The sequence below is a fragment of the Penicillium argentinense genome (genome assembly GCF_028826775.1).
Source record: "Penicillium argentinense strain IBT 30761 chromosome Unknown utg000002l_segment0_segment0, whole genome shotgun sequence".
Taxonomy (NCBI): Eukaryota; Fungi; Ascomycota; class Eurotiomycetes; order Eurotiales; family Aspergillaceae; genus Penicillium; species Penicillium argentinense.
Genome location: NW_026622661.1, coordinates 585,363 through 599,941, shown reverse-complemented (window position 1 = coordinate 599,941; position 14,579 = coordinate 585,363). Strand labels below are relative to the sequence as shown.

The 14,579-nt window shown below is 50.4% G+C and overlaps 9 protein-coding genes across 9 annotated transcripts; 5 read left to right on the top strand and 4 right to left on the bottom strand.

Moving 5' to 3' along the window:
- Positions 1-453: 453 nt before the first annotated feature.
- Positions 454-1,488, top strand: N7532_001111 (Sirtuin family; the record flags this gene model as incomplete). Its single annotated transcript, XM_056613605.1, has 1 exon — positions 454-1,488. One exon carries the CDS (start codon positions 454-456, stop codon positions 1,486-1,488), a length of 1,035 nt encoding a protein of 344 aa, XP_056478646.1.
- A 256-nt stretch (positions 1,489-1,744) lies between these two features.
- Positions 1,745-2,311, top strand: N7532_001110 (cupin domain-containing protein; the record flags this gene model as incomplete). Its single annotated transcript, XM_056613604.1, has 1 exon — positions 1,745-2,311. One exon carries the CDS (start codon positions 1,745-1,747, stop codon positions 2,309-2,311), a length of 567 nt encoding a protein of 188 aa, XP_056478645.1.
- A 116-nt stretch (positions 2,312-2,427) lies between these two features.
- On the bottom strand, positions 2,428-2,830 carry N7532_001109 (DUF427 domain-containing protein; the record flags this gene model as incomplete). Its single annotated transcript, XM_056613603.1, has 3 exons — positions 2,428-2,546; positions 2,596-2,701; positions 2,750-2,830. The coding sequence occupies 3 exons, from the start codon at positions 2,828-2,830 to the stop codon at positions 2,428-2,430; spliced, it is 306 nt and encodes a 101-aa protein (XP_056478644.1).
- Positions 2,831-4,058: 1,228 nt separating this feature from the next.
- On the top strand, positions 4,059-4,610 carry N7532_001108 (cupin domain-containing protein; the record flags this gene model as incomplete). The annotated part of the gene is made up of 1 exon (XM_056613602.1): positions 4,059-4,610. One exon carries the CDS (start codon positions 4,059-4,061, stop codon positions 4,608-4,610), a length of 552 nt encoding a protein of 183 aa, XP_056478643.1.
- A 534-nt stretch (positions 4,611-5,144) lies between these two features.
- N7532_001107 (uncharacterized protein) lies at positions 5,145-5,564 on the top strand (the record flags this gene model as incomplete). The annotated part of the gene is made up of 1 exon (XM_056613601.1): positions 5,145-5,564. One exon carries the CDS (start codon positions 5,145-5,147, stop codon positions 5,562-5,564), a length of 420 nt encoding a protein of 139 aa, XP_056478642.1.
- Positions 5,565-5,765: 201 nt separating this feature from the next.
- On the bottom strand, positions 5,766-6,890 carry N7532_001106 (SDR family oxidoreductase; the record flags this gene model as incomplete). Its single annotated transcript, XM_056613600.1, has 3 exons — positions 5,766-6,530; positions 6,582-6,819; positions 6,871-6,890. The coding sequence occupies 3 exons, from the start codon at positions 6,888-6,890 to the stop codon at positions 5,766-5,768; spliced, it is 1,023 nt and encodes a 340-aa protein (XP_056478641.1).
- A 341-nt stretch (positions 6,891-7,231) lies between these two features.
- On the bottom strand, positions 7,232-7,743 carry N7532_001105 (GFA family protein; the record flags this gene model as incomplete). Its single annotated transcript, XM_056613599.1, has 3 exons — positions 7,232-7,404; positions 7,457-7,636; positions 7,692-7,743. The coding sequence occupies 3 exons, from the start codon at positions 7,741-7,743 to the stop codon at positions 7,232-7,234; spliced, it is 405 nt and encodes a 134-aa protein (XP_056478640.1).
- A 453-nt stretch (positions 7,744-8,196) lies between these two features.
- On the bottom strand, positions 8,197-9,252 carry N7532_001104 (bZIP transcription factor; the record flags this gene model as incomplete). The annotated part of the gene is made up of 4 exons (XM_056613598.1): positions 8,197-8,254; positions 8,305-8,613; positions 8,667-9,065; positions 9,128-9,252. 4 exons carry the CDS (start codon positions 9,250-9,252, stop codon positions 8,197-8,199), a joined length of 891 nt encoding a protein of 296 aa, XP_056478639.1.
- A 3,815-nt stretch (positions 9,253-13,067) lies between these two features.
- N7532_001103 (uncharacterized protein) lies at positions 13,068-14,048 on the top strand (the record flags this gene model as incomplete). Its single annotated transcript, XM_056613597.1, has 1 exon — positions 13,068-14,048. One exon carries the CDS (start codon positions 13,068-13,070, stop codon positions 14,046-14,048), a length of 981 nt encoding a protein of 326 aa, XP_056478638.1.
- Between the last annotated feature and the right edge of the window lie 531 nt (positions 14,049-14,579).

Here is a 14,579-nt window from a genome sequence, read left to right as displayed (position 1 = left end):
GGCAATTCCTCCACCATCGCGACGCACATCGCACTTAAGGCCCTAGTCGTATCCTCAAACAGTCTCATTTGTATGTGGTATAGGCTTCCTGAGTGCACTGAAATTGGTCTGCCTGAACGCCACATCGGCCTTTGCTCCTGAACCCATCAGGCACAAGTTCCGTCACTGACACAGGCGACTCGGTATTTCTGCTCATCAACACAGCACTGGACGCTCTGTCGATAAGCCCCACACAAACGAGGCTTAAAGGACGAACTAATGCAGCTTCAACCTCTTTATTAGTCAATCTCAAAGCTTCATCCCGTGTGAGGCTCTGCAGGAAGTAAATAATGGCTCATCACATGATGTTTTGTGGCTGCCGCTAACAGCCCCGCCATCGAAGCTCTTCCCAATTCCAATTCTCTTTTACGCTTGACCCGCATGCAGATTCCTCAATTCAACAAGCTGTCTAAAATGACGGAAATCGAAGCCACCGAATCCATTCCTAGCACCTCTACACAGGGCGATATCGAATCGATTGCCGACAACATCAAAAATGGCCATATTAGCCGCATCGTCGTTCTCACGGGCGCCGGCATCAGCACGTCGGCCGGTATCCCAGACTTCAGATCTCCAACGACAGGACTGTACGATAAGCTCGCTCCTCTAAAGCTACCGTATCCCGAGGCGATCTTTCACATTAGCTACTTCTCCCATTCGCCCGAACCCTTCTATGCAATCGCGCGAGCGCGTCATCCGGGAAACCTCAAGCCGACAATTTCGCACGCATTCCTAGCCTTGCTGGCGAAGAAAGGGCTCCTCCACTATCTCTTCACGCAGAATATTGATGGTCTCGAGGAGGATGCTGGTATTCCGACTGACAAGGTACTCTGGGCACATGGGAACTGGAAGAGTCAGCATTGCTGGAAATGCAAGACTGAGTACCCGGATGACCTCATGAAGAGAGCGATCCATAATGGTGAGGTCCCGTATTGTCTGAAAGCCGAGTGTGGGGGTGCGATCAAGCCGAATGTGGTGTTCTTTGGGCAGTCGCTACCAAAGGAGTTCGACGAGAAGGAGAAGGTAGTGGGACAGGGGGATCTCATGCTCGTTATGGGGACGAGCTTGAAGGTCGCACCATGCTCGACCTTGCCACGCCTTGCCAATAAAGGTGTACCCCGGCTTCTCATCAACATGGAGAAAGCGGGCGATTTCGGAAATCGGAAAGAAGATGTTTGTATGCTGGGCCCATGTGACGATGGCGTCCGTCGACTTGCCGATCTTCTGGGCTGGAGAGATGAGCTCGAGACATTGTGGAAAGACGCGGTCGATGCCAAGGAGGATGTTCTCAAATTTCAGGATGGACCGAGCTTAGACGAATGCATTGCAAAGATGGCGGCCCAGATGGATGCTCGGCTAGGCATTTCGAAAGGCCATAAGAACATGCTGGAGAATCATCTCAGCGACAAGTTTGCACAGATGATGTCAAAAGGACCTTCTTGTCAATAGCTGCATCCAAAACAAAATTTGACTTCCTCCGCGTGTGGCTTTGCCTTTCCCTTGATCTGTTCTCTGAAACTCTATCGGCTTCGCCACATGGCACAAACCACTGGTATTGACATTGCTTATATCTATGCAGTGATGACATGATGATGGGACATGTCGTGCCCCTGCCACCGATCCCAATGGATTCCGGAGCTACGTACCGCATACACGACTCCGATCCACAATCTACGATCGCAAATGCAACCACACATCCCAGAAGATGGCCCGCCACAGGCACAAGGAGAACGACCTCCCTCACATCCACCGCTACATAACAACGCACAGCACCGACGGCGAAGCAGTATTCGTTTCCCATGCCCAGATCCCGGACTACATGCCCTCGAAGCCAGCAGGCGAAGACGGGGAGATCGCCCTACTCTACGCGACAACAAGCGTCCCAGTCTCTATCGACGACGAAGCCGATATCGCCATGTACGACGAATTCCTGCACCAATCGCCCGGCCTTACGACCGAACAAGGGACTGTGTTTCGAATGATCGATCTGCGCCCGGGAAAGATGACCCCGATGCATCGGACGGTCAGTCTCGACTATGGAATTGTTCTCGACGGAGAAGTGGATTTAATTCTTGATTCTGGGGCGAGTCGACTGCTTAGACGTGGCGACGTTTCTGTGCAGCGTGGGACGGCGCATTCGTTTCGGAATCGTAGCTCTACAGAGTGGGCGAGGCTGCTATTTGTGTTTTTGCCCATGCAGCAAATTACGATTAAAGGGAAGGAGCTCGGAGCTGAGGTTTATGATGATTGGTATGACAAGGCAAATGACTAGCCTCGGTTAAGAATCGGACTTTGAGCTGCGCGTGCCAGATCTGCTTAGCCAGCAAGGGATGGCTTCACTGGAATATGACGTCGACCTTGGACTTATCTGTACTCGATACCGTCAGTCTAATCTAAAATCGACGCTGTTATGCTGCTGAACTCACAGAAAGCAATGTGGTCCTTGATATTTTTCGCCTTCTCATACGGCTCTGCATAGTACCAAGCGGCGTCTTCAACAGTCGTTTCTTCGATCTTGATTAGAACCCATCGTCTAGCGTTGTTAGGAATGCATACCACCAGTATTAATCGTGTAGTAGTTCGCGGTCCCTTTCCAAGGGCAAAATGTTGTTGTGTCTGTTTTCACGAAGGATGCTTTGTCCTGGACTGCTGAGCGGGGGAACTGTAGCCGTCAGCTTGGGGCCATATTGGATCAGATCAATCAACACACGTAGACATTTCCTTCGACTTCCTCCCAGGACTCGGCCTCCGCGATGACAAGGTCCCCGAGTTTTGCTTGCGCGGTCGGCATGTTGGTCGGTGATGTTTTGCGATCGTTGCGTCTCGCATTCCCCCGAGATCGCGTCACGTCACTGCCGGGGTCGTGCGGGGAAACAATCTCAGTCAGCATTTATGAATCTACCGTTCGGCCTTTCCGAGCTTCTATTGGAATGGTTGCGGCATAAAATTTTCAAAGAAAATCCATACGATCCTCCATCGTACTGCACCTTTCCATGAACTATACTGTTGTACTTGGAGTACACAGGACTACATTGTAAGGGTTCAGTGTATATTGGTAAGACGGAGGTATGTGCGATATGTTGAGATGGGCTATGACGAAGCACTGAATATAGAATGAGGGCCTGCTAGACAAATCGACCTTAATGGAATTGACAGAACTTTTGCTTGACTGTATTGTGTTGTCTACGTGCGATTCTGGGGGTATTTATCCCTGAACGGACGGCAAGCCCCTGACAGTAGTAAATCCCTCATAATCGGTCTCGATCGGGGTTCTTCCATGAAGATCTCCCGAATGTAGAATATAATGGTGGCAAGAGAGCTTGAAGCGTATATCAAGCTCAGTGCCTCCGGTTTCCCAGGACAGGCATGCCGACAGAGGTTGGGAATGAGGCATCAATTCGGTGCCTTATCCTGGAACCTCAACGCGATATATATTTCCAGGCATGTGGTATGGAAGAAGGACCAACATTATTTGTTCCTGAAACCTCGAAGAATTTGCAATCCCAAAATAGGCCTTGCTTCTTTTTGTGGCTTCTGAATTTGACATCGTTTCAGAAAACAACAGAAGGTGGATTGTGATGTCGCTGTTTCGGCATTTCGCGCTAACTCCGAGCCCAAGGCGCTGGCAAGCATGAGATTTGTCATCAGGAACAGCCTTGCCAAAGAGTAGCTTGGACAAAACAACCTTAGCTGAATTCATTGAAAGGCTATCGCGCTTCGAGATATAGCGTCTACCAAGCCGCCAATAAAATTGACAAGAATCAAGCTCCTCTTCAGCCTCATGGATCATATTATAAATGCTCGATTATCAATCTTGTCAGATCAATGTCAAAGGAACGTCCCGAGGCCGAAGACCCACCGCACTTGTTCAAATCAACACTGAAGAAAGGGAAGACGCGAGAATTGTTTTGATGATGTCCGAAAAACTATAAAGTCTACTGCGTGATACGCCGGATAGGCTCAGTCGGCATTGCTGCAATCACACCTCAAAGAACTCCCACTCCAACCAAAACCTTCAAATGGACACCCCAATCCGCCGCATCATCACAGGACACGATCCCAAGGGCAAGGCCTATTTTGCGTCCGATGAGGTCTTGACTCCCTACGACCCGACCACCACACCTGAATTTTCCACCCCGGGTCCAAACTCAGGCTTCGGCGTCGTTCAAATCCACCGTTCCCGCGGCTTCCCCGTCGACAACATGCGTGAGCTTCCCGATCCGCATAAGAGCCTCGTTCCTCTCGCCGACACTAAGGGTCCCTCCTGTCGCATTCTTGATCTGCCGCCCGCCGAACACGGATGGATGCATCGTACTCTGAGCCTCGACTACTTTGTCGTTCTGTCTGGTAAAGTCGGGCTCATTACGGATGGGGGAGTGGAGAAGATCTTACAGCCGCATGATGTAGTAGTCTGCCGTGGAACGAATCATGAATGGGTCAATCGGGGGACAGATGTCGCGAGACTGTTTGCTGTTGTTGTTCCTAGCAAGGAGATTGTTACTGAGAATGGTGTTCGATTGGAGAAGACGCCTGCTGGTCCTATTTATGACCCTGAAGAGGAAGAGGATTGAGTAAAACTAGCGATGGAAATACTAGCGATGGAAATTGGAAACATCTAGCCGAAAGCTCAAAGATAAATGAAGGCCTTCCTGCCTAATGGACTAACGCCTTGCAAATGTATTACTGTTCGCCGTATCATCAAAATTAAGAAGTTAGAATTCTAATTTTATTTTGAAATTTATTCTGAAGCAAAGAACGGAATGGAAATAATTGGCTAGGTCTCTGGGTCACTCCGATTGTTGCAGATGTTCAAGTTGCTCTGGAGATTGAAGTGCCACCGCGCTAGCGGCTGACTTCTCACTTCCTGACAGCCGCCGGCTACACCCTCTGTCCCTCTGTTTTCCAGACACACTCTTCCCATTTCTGGCCTTTACTCTTGAGGCAGCTACATTCCTTCGGGTAATGCACTTTGTATGTGCGTGACAGAATATATTTTTTTCGACCGACTACTCCTGTTCACCGAAAACTCATCTAGAGCATTCGTGACCATCCTTTGATTACCAGCTCAATCACCAACCTCATCAGGCTTCCTGCTTCCCGTCAGAATGGTTCACAATCCGAATGAACAGGTCCATGTGCCCTTCACAGGTACCCCGGCCCCGATCCCACCCACCAGACTCCGCATCTTCCGAGCGCGCCGCAACCCCGTTGGCAATGGCCGGCTCGTTTCAGTCCTGTTCGCCAACTCGACTCTAGACGTTCGTTCCCGGTACTATCCAACGGCCACCTGTGAACTTGTACCCCACGAGCGTAGATCGATTGGACGGACCCTTGGTGTGCAGTACTTCGCCATCCTCCGTGGTAACATCAGGATCATCGTCGCCGGTCGAGAGCGTTCCGCTGTCACAAATGATGTCGTTGTTTGTGGTGGGTTGGATTTCGAGTTGGTCAATCGCGGAGTGATTGTTGTGGAGCTCATCATTGTTTTTGATGATACCATGTTCCAGTTTCACCAGCACCCGTGAGGCCGAGATTGACTGCCTACGCGTCAAAGGAGCTGGTGACTGAGGAGGCCTACTGTGGAGGCTTGTCTTGCCCTTTCCGACGAGGCACAGAGGACCGGATTTTCGGTAAGTTAAATTTCTTCAAATAACACTCACATTGAAACCGCGCAGATCATTTACTCTATGATATTCGAACACGAAATTCAATCACATCTGAGAGCATCATGCCAGTGTATCCTTCACCTGGCCGACAAAGTCCACGACAGTTTCCTTGAAACTGCGATACTTGACACCCAGCTCATTAGCAACCGTTTGTCCATCAACCCCGTATGGAGCATGGGGCTTTTGCCCAGACTGATAGTTCGAAGTAACAGTATCCTTAGCCCACTCGAAAGTATCCTTCATAATATCCGCAGCGTACCCATAAGAGAACGGCTCCAGGGCAGCAGGCAAGAACCGCTTCCCACCAGTCTCTGGTCTAAGTAGAGCCTGAACATGAACCTCCGCCAGATCCCGCGCATCAATCCACGCAGGGACCCGCGAACCAGGAAGAGGATCCACACCAGCCGCCACGCTCCAGAGGACAGAGTTCGACTCATTGAGCTGCTTGATGTTGTGGACTGGATGTACGACTGGACCAAAGACCATTGGCGGGCAGAGGGTAACTAGATCAAAGCACGGCTTCTCGGTCTTGACAAAGTCCCACGCTGCGAGCTCGGCGAATTTCTTCGATCCTCTGTATGCGACCACGGAAGTGGACTTTGGGTCGACGGCGGTGTCGTAGCTAAGCGGGTTCCAGTGTTGGGCAGTGTATGTGAAATCGGGGGAGGGAGTGCTATCGACGTCGACAATCGAGGCGAATGAGGAGGTTAGCACGATGCGTTTCACGGTACCGGCCTTTGCGGAGGCTGTGAGGATCGACTTGACGCCATTGATGGCAGGGATGATGAGTTCTTGCTCGTTGTTGGTTGTGTCGTAGAAGAATGGCTGTACATCATTAATCAAGTCGTCCTACCCCAGGCTAAAATATAATCTCACACTGGCAACGTGGATGACCGCATCTATGCCTTCCATGACAGAGTCAAACACGCCAATCTGAGTAAAATCCTCAACAACGACAAAGTCGAGTCTGGACGCGTATTGCGGTCGCGCAGCTTTCATCTCTTCGCCCTTCGCTGCTGACCGCGTGGAACCTCGGACCTTGAGGCCCTTGGCGAGAAGGTTGTCGACAACATGGGCGCCGATGAAGCCAGTTGCGCCGGTGACGAGGACGTAACTGAGAGTTTTAGTAGAGTGAACAAGACGTTGGGTTGTGGGGGAGTCGTACGATGCGGCCTGAGCTGTCATTTTGGAATTGGTCATATATTCTGCTCGAATCGAAAGAGGATCAGAACGACACCAGGTACTGAAGCAAGAAGAGTTACCCCGTGTGGGGAAATGCGGACACTCGAAACTGATGCTCGGAGTGCCTCCGATCTAATCCCACACTACCCCACCTTTCCCATTTAGTGTGGGGGCTATCTTCGGACTATGCAACGAGCCGCATTGACAATTCCACGAAGGACATTTCTACGTTCATTGCAAAGAACCCATACTAATTTTGACGAATACAATCAATGATTGTGACAAAAAAAACATTCTGCATTGGACTCTTATGCAACTAGGAGGGCCCGTCCGTCAACAGTGTCTTAAGGCATCTCAGGAGCCTGCTTCGAGCCAGCAACGGCAGTTACAAAGTCACGACGCCGAGTAACAAATATCTCAGCCATGATCGGAATATTCGAGTTTTTCATGTTTCCACTCTTGATCTGTGTAACACCAGGCATGCCCTCAGGCTGGGAGAAGATGCTGGTTCCGCAGTCTTGAACCGTCAGCTCGCTCGTCACAGTGAACGAAAGTGGTGTTCTACTTACCTCCACAAAAGAAAAGATGGTGCTTTTTTCCAGACAGATCTCCGGTACGTGCCCATGTCTTGGGGGTTCCCTTCGTGATGGCGAAGTTTGTCGTCAGAACGGCCACGTTCGAGGAGAATGCGCTGCCGCCCCATTGTTGGCAAGCGGTGCAGTGGCACAGTGCGGTCAAGGCAGGTTCGCCTGTAGTTCTTACGTTAGTAGCTAAATAAGGGGAGTTGTTGTTTGAGGTATTCACCGGTGTATTCGAAAGCAATGCTGCCGCAGAGACAGTTTCCAGAGCCAGGCATGTTTTTGGGGGTTTTGGTAGAGATGAAACGAATTGGGGATTTCTGTGATTTGCTGTCCAGGCGATGCTTGGTGCAGGGAATAGTCAGGATAGGACAATGCATTTATACATCATTTCTTAATGTGATTCCACATCATCTCGGACACACCGGATCATGATTCCAAAGATTGTAGGGTGGTGCTTACCCAGATTTAGGATAAGAGCACGGAGCGGAAGATCTTTGGAATCATTCCCAGCATAGGATCCACTTTCAAAACCGGGTGGAATTTGAATCATCATTACTTTTCCATGAGGTATAGCGTGCATTCAAGTGACCGATTAGGGTGTTCTATTGAGGATTTCATGCCGTTTACTTTCCTGGGAGAAAAGTCACAGACTGTGGTCTGGCTATTCTTCTATTCAATGGATAAAGAGGTTGAGCGCCAGAAAAATCGGCCTCTCGGGCCGTAGTATATCAGAATAATTCGCTATACAGGTCTTCAAATATACCATCCTCTATCAAAGCACCAAACCTGAAACATCATCAGCGTATATTTTTTTTCAAAAAGGAACAAGGACATACCCATAACACTTAATATGCGGAATCATAGCAGACCTTAACCTTTCCAGATTCCGTAGATCCAAGTTGGTCAGTTGGATGCGACTTGTTATCCTGTTCCAAGCCTGGACTGGCGTAATATATCCATCCAGATCCAGACATCCAGACAGCTCGAATAACCGATCGAGTTGTTCGGTGGGCACCTCCCATGAAGTTTGATCCTGCAGTTCAAGTGGCGCCCCTGCCAGTAGGATTCCCTGCATTGACATGGCGTGTCCGGATGGTAGTTCGGGGTCTGATGGTCTGGTGTGGAATAAGCAAGGACGTTCCAGACTACTGGGGTTAGTTTGGAATCATTGACCGGGGTGGTTTGGTGTGGGGCTCACGAAAGGACGAAGTCTACGCCTAGTTGGGCGAAGCTGGTGTAGGTTTGAGAAGGGGCCAGCGAGACGCTGCCGTCGGGTCTTGATTTTTGTTGAATTGATTCCAAAGCTGTTGATGGGGGCTGAGTTTGGCGTGGGTGGGGCACGTCGTTCTTCGGTAATTTGACAGATATATCTTGGTGGGAACGGTGATCGCCGAAAATAGTCACTTCCGCCAGACGGGGAGGTTGCGTTGCGTATTCCAGTGGTACTTGAATTGAATGTCGCGCAATAATGTCGCGCAGGACGTCATTTTCAAATCGTAAATCCGAGAGCTCGTCTGCTAGCGTGGTCAGACTGTAAAGACGGTGTAGCTCGTCTTCGAGTTTCCGCAGACGAAGGTCTTTCTGTTCACGGTGTTTCCTATCGTATATAATTAGCAATCTAAACTCAATAGGGTCATGTTATTGCTGCGAATATCTCACTTCTGTGCTTTTCGCACTTGCTCTCGTCGACGATCGTAATTTGTGGACCTGGTTGTCGATGATGGGTCTTCCGGACTTGATGCCCCACCATCATTTCGCCTCGTAGCATCTTTCGACGGTGCCATATTTTCTGCAAAGATGAATTCTCACCGCTGGTCGCACACCAAGGTCCTCAGTTTCAGGCTGGAATCCGTGGCAGACAGAAGGACGAGCAAGCGAGCAGTTAGCGTTCGATCCCACTTACATAATCACCGCCATTTCACCGATTGGTTGACAAAAAGCAGCCATGTTTAGAGCAGAAAGAGCAGCCATTCACAGCCCGCCATGACAGCCAAGTGGAGTCCTGTCAAAATGATTCCAAAGCACGGAAAAGTCTAATGATTCCACATGGCCTCGCATACTCCTCAGCCCACTCGTGTCGCTGACAGGATCGGATGTGCCTTCATCCAGGAGGGGACGACGTGGCCTTGGGCCTTGTAGTGTACGGACGAAGGTACATTCTGTCATTTTAATGACATTAGGGGCTCTAGTCAGTAGGTGGTAGGCATGCAGATAAACACACATTACAGCTGGGTGTTGTAGAACCGACTAGGAGAAGTCATTATCTTGTGCCTTGTCCGGAATACAGACGACGAAATTTAGTTTGTTCTTTTCATGTGATAGCATGATTGGCTCGATTGCAATAGCAATAGCGAGAATGCTTAAGATCATACCTGTTATGTTGTACGACACCCCCAGATGCTTGAACAGTATCCTGTAGCTCTGCAGCCCCAGAGTGAAGAAGGATTAATGCCACGACAACATAGTTACCAGTTCTTTGGCTTTGTGTCTTTGCTTACGAGCAGCCTTGCTCTCGCGAGGCTCCTGGAGAACGGTCTGTGAGACGGTTCCAGCATGCAGGACGAGGTATTTCTGGTCTCTTTATCATCTGATGTCGAGCGGCAGAAACGATATCTCGGGGGTATTACGACCTGTTTCTGGAACTATGTGAAAGCTTTGCCGTCTTAAATGTCCATTACGGCGGGCCAACAGCTCCCCAAAGGGGGTATCATTTCCATGTCTCGGTTGTGCCCTTCCTTGTCACCGGGCGGTCTTCGGAACAGATAGCCTCTTCAAGGTGAGGGCTTCGACAATCTCATACCGACCTTTTCATCGTGTTTAGGGGTATATTATAGAGTTGCCTCCTAGGTGGTTGCTTCAGGAGGGAATTAAGCATCGAAACGTCACCACTTGAGGTGGTTCTCCAGGGAAACCTGACGTATTTGGCCACAACTCAATCAGCTCGGAGCTGGACTTGACTGTGAAACGACCGAAGTTGAAACAGCAACTGAAGAGGTTTTCGAGCTTCGAACCTCGAACAGACGTGTATTCGCGAAGGACGTATGTATTCACGTGGAAACATATACGTGAAGCATCTCTCTGATAAGTTCCATTAAGAGATATGTCTTTCACTGTTTCGGGAAAGCACAGCGTGTCTTGTGAGAATGGAATGATACACTATAAATAAGTGCTGGCGTTGCGATCAAGTGAGTGCAAGCGTTGATGTCTTCAGCTTTCACCCTCATCAGGTGACATCGAGGCCCCGGATGCGTGGGACTGTAAATTTCTCGAGATTTCCTGTCCTCCTGGTTGGGAGAGTATCGCCCCGCAGGAATTTCCATCAAACTAATAGATTCTCGATTCTCCTTCATATAACTACGTAAATTCCCTTGAGCGTCTCATACATACCAAGACAAGTTCACAGTCTGAAGCCTAGCCCAAGGGCCCAGCGACACCGGAACATGCGGATTTTCCGTCGATTCGGTACTTTGCTTGTTTAGAATCATGTAATGCTGCAGTGTGAAGATACGGCCCCTTAAGGTAGAAGGTTTTCGATCTCATCCAGAAGGCCATTGCAACCTTGGCTATCATAATCGTTTAATGCTGAGCGATCCTCTATGGCAATGCGGTCGAATCGTCGCTATTTCTGGCGAAGGACACAGCAATATTCGAACCCGGGAATTAACTCTAGATCGATGAAAACAGAGCCCAACACTCAGCAGGGTAAACTCCCATTACACCGCCGTCCCTGTAGCTTGATAGTATCGATTCGGGGAGTTCATTTTCTCATTGTGGGAGTCTGCCCTGAGAACTTACTCCCAATCCTTTCTCAGACACCTCAAGACTGCCTTGGAATGAAAGTGCCGCGACTGATTAGATTTCATTTGTCTGGATTGTTACCCACCCCAACGAGGCGGCTCGTGCCTCGGCACGTCGGGTATGGAGGTCGGGATCTCAGCTGTAGATGCTGATAACAAGTTGGCAGACATATGAAGGAAAAATCAAATCTGGGTGAAAACTTTGTTTATAGCCGCACCGCTGACCTTGATGAAGGCTTTCTGAGGCGCTCCCCGCATTTTTGTCACATGTTTGTCCCTATCATCACTCCCTTTCCCCCTTCCCCCCTCGCCCCCCGGCACATATATGAGGAAGGAACAATCGAATTTGGATCAAACCTAGTTTTAAATCCTTTTCAAGGACCACGATGATGGCTTTTGAGGTACTCACTGCCCTGTCGACACGACTTTGCTTCCCCTCGGCGTTGCTGGTAGCCGCGGGGTTAGCAGATAAATGAAGAAGATCCAACTTTAGTGAAACCTCATTTTGAATTCATATCACTGGCCAAGACGAGAGCACTTTCGTGCACTTCCCCTGTTGTTGTCACATAGTTGTCTCCCCCAGCCAAAGAAGTGATGTGGGTGGTAACTGCCGGTGAGCAGATACATGAAGAAGCAATTAACCAGTTTGAGTTAAATATGGTTTAAATCCTCATCACTGGCCAGGATCAGGACTTTACGGGGCGCTCCCGTATTGTTTCCACGCGCTTGTCCAATCATGGCCACATCAGGGGCGTCCGATGTACCTGCAGGTCGTCTGTGCCACACTGTCGACGGTCAGACTGCGGCTGGTAAAGTATATAGCGCAGCCTATATCTGTGCACGGTCGAATTTTCTATCGTCTGCCGTGAAAAGAGTTGGAAAAAAGTGGATTCTTTCTTGGCGAAAACGGGTTGTTGAGTCGAAGGAAGCAAAAATGATAGAGAGCGTCCCCCTTCAGACAAGACAGTTACGGGATATTGATGATACCCGTGCGGCCCCGTAGACAAAGCCGAGTAGGATTTCAGCACATTGACTGGGGTCGCCATGCCAGTGGCGAGTGATGTTCCTGCAGAACGGTCGAGTCGCGTGCGGGTGGAGAAGGAACGGGTGGAGCGAGGGAGTGGCGACGGCCGGCTTCTCTTCGTCGGCTTTTTCCCAAGACTTCCTCCTCCCCAACCTCCGCGTCGTGCACAGCTCGCGGGCCAAGATCCTGCATATTCGCGCATTCTCGAGTCTCAAATTAATTCTCTCATTTTTGTACATCCATCCCTGTGCGCCAATCCGTCTGATTTCACGCTCCACCGGTGTTGATTGGGGAACCCACCGGCTCCTCCTGCGCCCCTCTTCCCCAGTTCCTCCACAATTGCGGTTCGCAATTTCCTGTCACCTCATTTCTCCCCTCTTTTCCCCGGCAATTCTCCTCCAAGAGCGAGCAACTCTCTCCAACCCGGTGTTTGTCGCTCAACGGCTCCCGTGAGCCCTCCCTGGCTACGCAGTTACACCCGCGGGTGCCGACAGTGCCTTCACCCTCGGACGACCGGAGACGAAATTTCACCGGCCATTGCTTCGCACACGTCCAGCAACTCGAGACAAGCCCAATTGCCCTCTGCGAGAACCGCGAGACGCTCTCCACGCACATCTCCGAGCAGTCGACTCGGATGCCGTCCACACGCTAAGACTCCTACGATGGCGCTGACACCCTACCACGCCACCACACACCGCATACGACCAGGGCTCCTGCTAGGGGCTCGCCCTCCACCTGCTGCCCAAATCACATAGCGTCGCGCCGCGACACACGCGACATGCACGAACCGGGGCTATCCGAGCCCCCGGACGGCCTTATCGGAGGTTATAAGGGTGGCAACCTGACCGTCCGCATTCTCATGATCGTCTTTTCGTCCATCGCACTGTACAATGCCATCGAACTGTTTATACTCCTCTTCCTCACCTTCCAGCACTACCGCGGCCTCTACTTTTGGACACTCCTCCTTTCCGTCGTGGCAGGCGTCATCCCCCACACAGTCGCCTACATCCTCGAATTCTTCTCCCTCGCGCCGCTATGGCTGGCCCTCACCCTATCCACCATCGGGTTCTATGTCATGGTCCCAGGCCAGTCCGTGGTATTATACTCCCGTCTGCATCTTGTGGTCCAAAGCCATCGCATTCTACGCTTCGTGCTGTGGCTCATGATCGTCGACGCAATCCTCCTCCTCATCCCCACGACCGTCCTCACCTTCTCCACAGCCTATATCCAAACCACCCCGTTCATCCGCGGATACAATGTCATGGAGCGCCTGCAGTTGGCCTGGTTCTGCGCGCAGGAATTCGTTATTTCGGGCATCTACATCTACGAGACAGTCAAACTGCTCTCACTAATGCCAGAGAAGGACCGAAGGCGGTCAAAAATCATGTACGAGTTGCTAGCCATCAACTTTGTCATCATCATGCTCGACGTCGCGCTGTTGGTCGTCGAGTACATCGGGTACTACTCCCTCCAAACAACACTCAAGCCAATGGTCTACAGCATAAAGCTGAAGCTCGAATTCGGCGTATTGGGCAAACTCGTTTCCCTGGTGCAGACTCAACGCTCTCAGCCAACCTCCACAGAACATGAAGAGTACCCCGGCTTCGTGGATCCTTCACAGCTTACTTCGGACGTCACGCGTGTTGCGCCGCCTAACCGCGCGCGAGAGTGGAACAATATCTCCATGGAGAGTCTTGCGACGTCGGAACGGAGGATACGGCCTTCTACGAGAGACACGGATAGTCCCCATTTATCATGATTTAGGTGTTTCATGCGCTACGATGTCCCGATTGTATAATTTTGATCTTCCTGTTGATAACGCTGACATTGCTGTATAACTATGTTAATGACTTTGGACAAATTATGAATTATATCAGGTCTCTCCATTTATTGAATTTAAATCTGTAGACTGTATATCACACCTAATTACCCTGTTTCACATCGGCCCGGTAACAGTAGCATGGCGTTGACACAACACTATGCAACCCAGAGAGTGAAAGACGGGAAAGACCAAGACTTGAGCAGCCCCCGACGGGACCTTCGAAGCCCCTTAGCTCCGACCTGGTGCCAGTTATCGAAGGGCTATAAGCAACTCGCACGGGGTATAAAATCCATACGTTGCGATATAGAGTGCCCTCAACAACGAGATAAGACTGGATTGTGATGTAGAGCAATGCATTCTAGAAATAACGGAGCAAGCAGCCAGACCAGAACCCCTGGCCCTTCTGGCTTCAAATATTGCAAGCTCGAATTTAGCACCTTGATATGGTAGCCTGTGTTACGGGCCGTT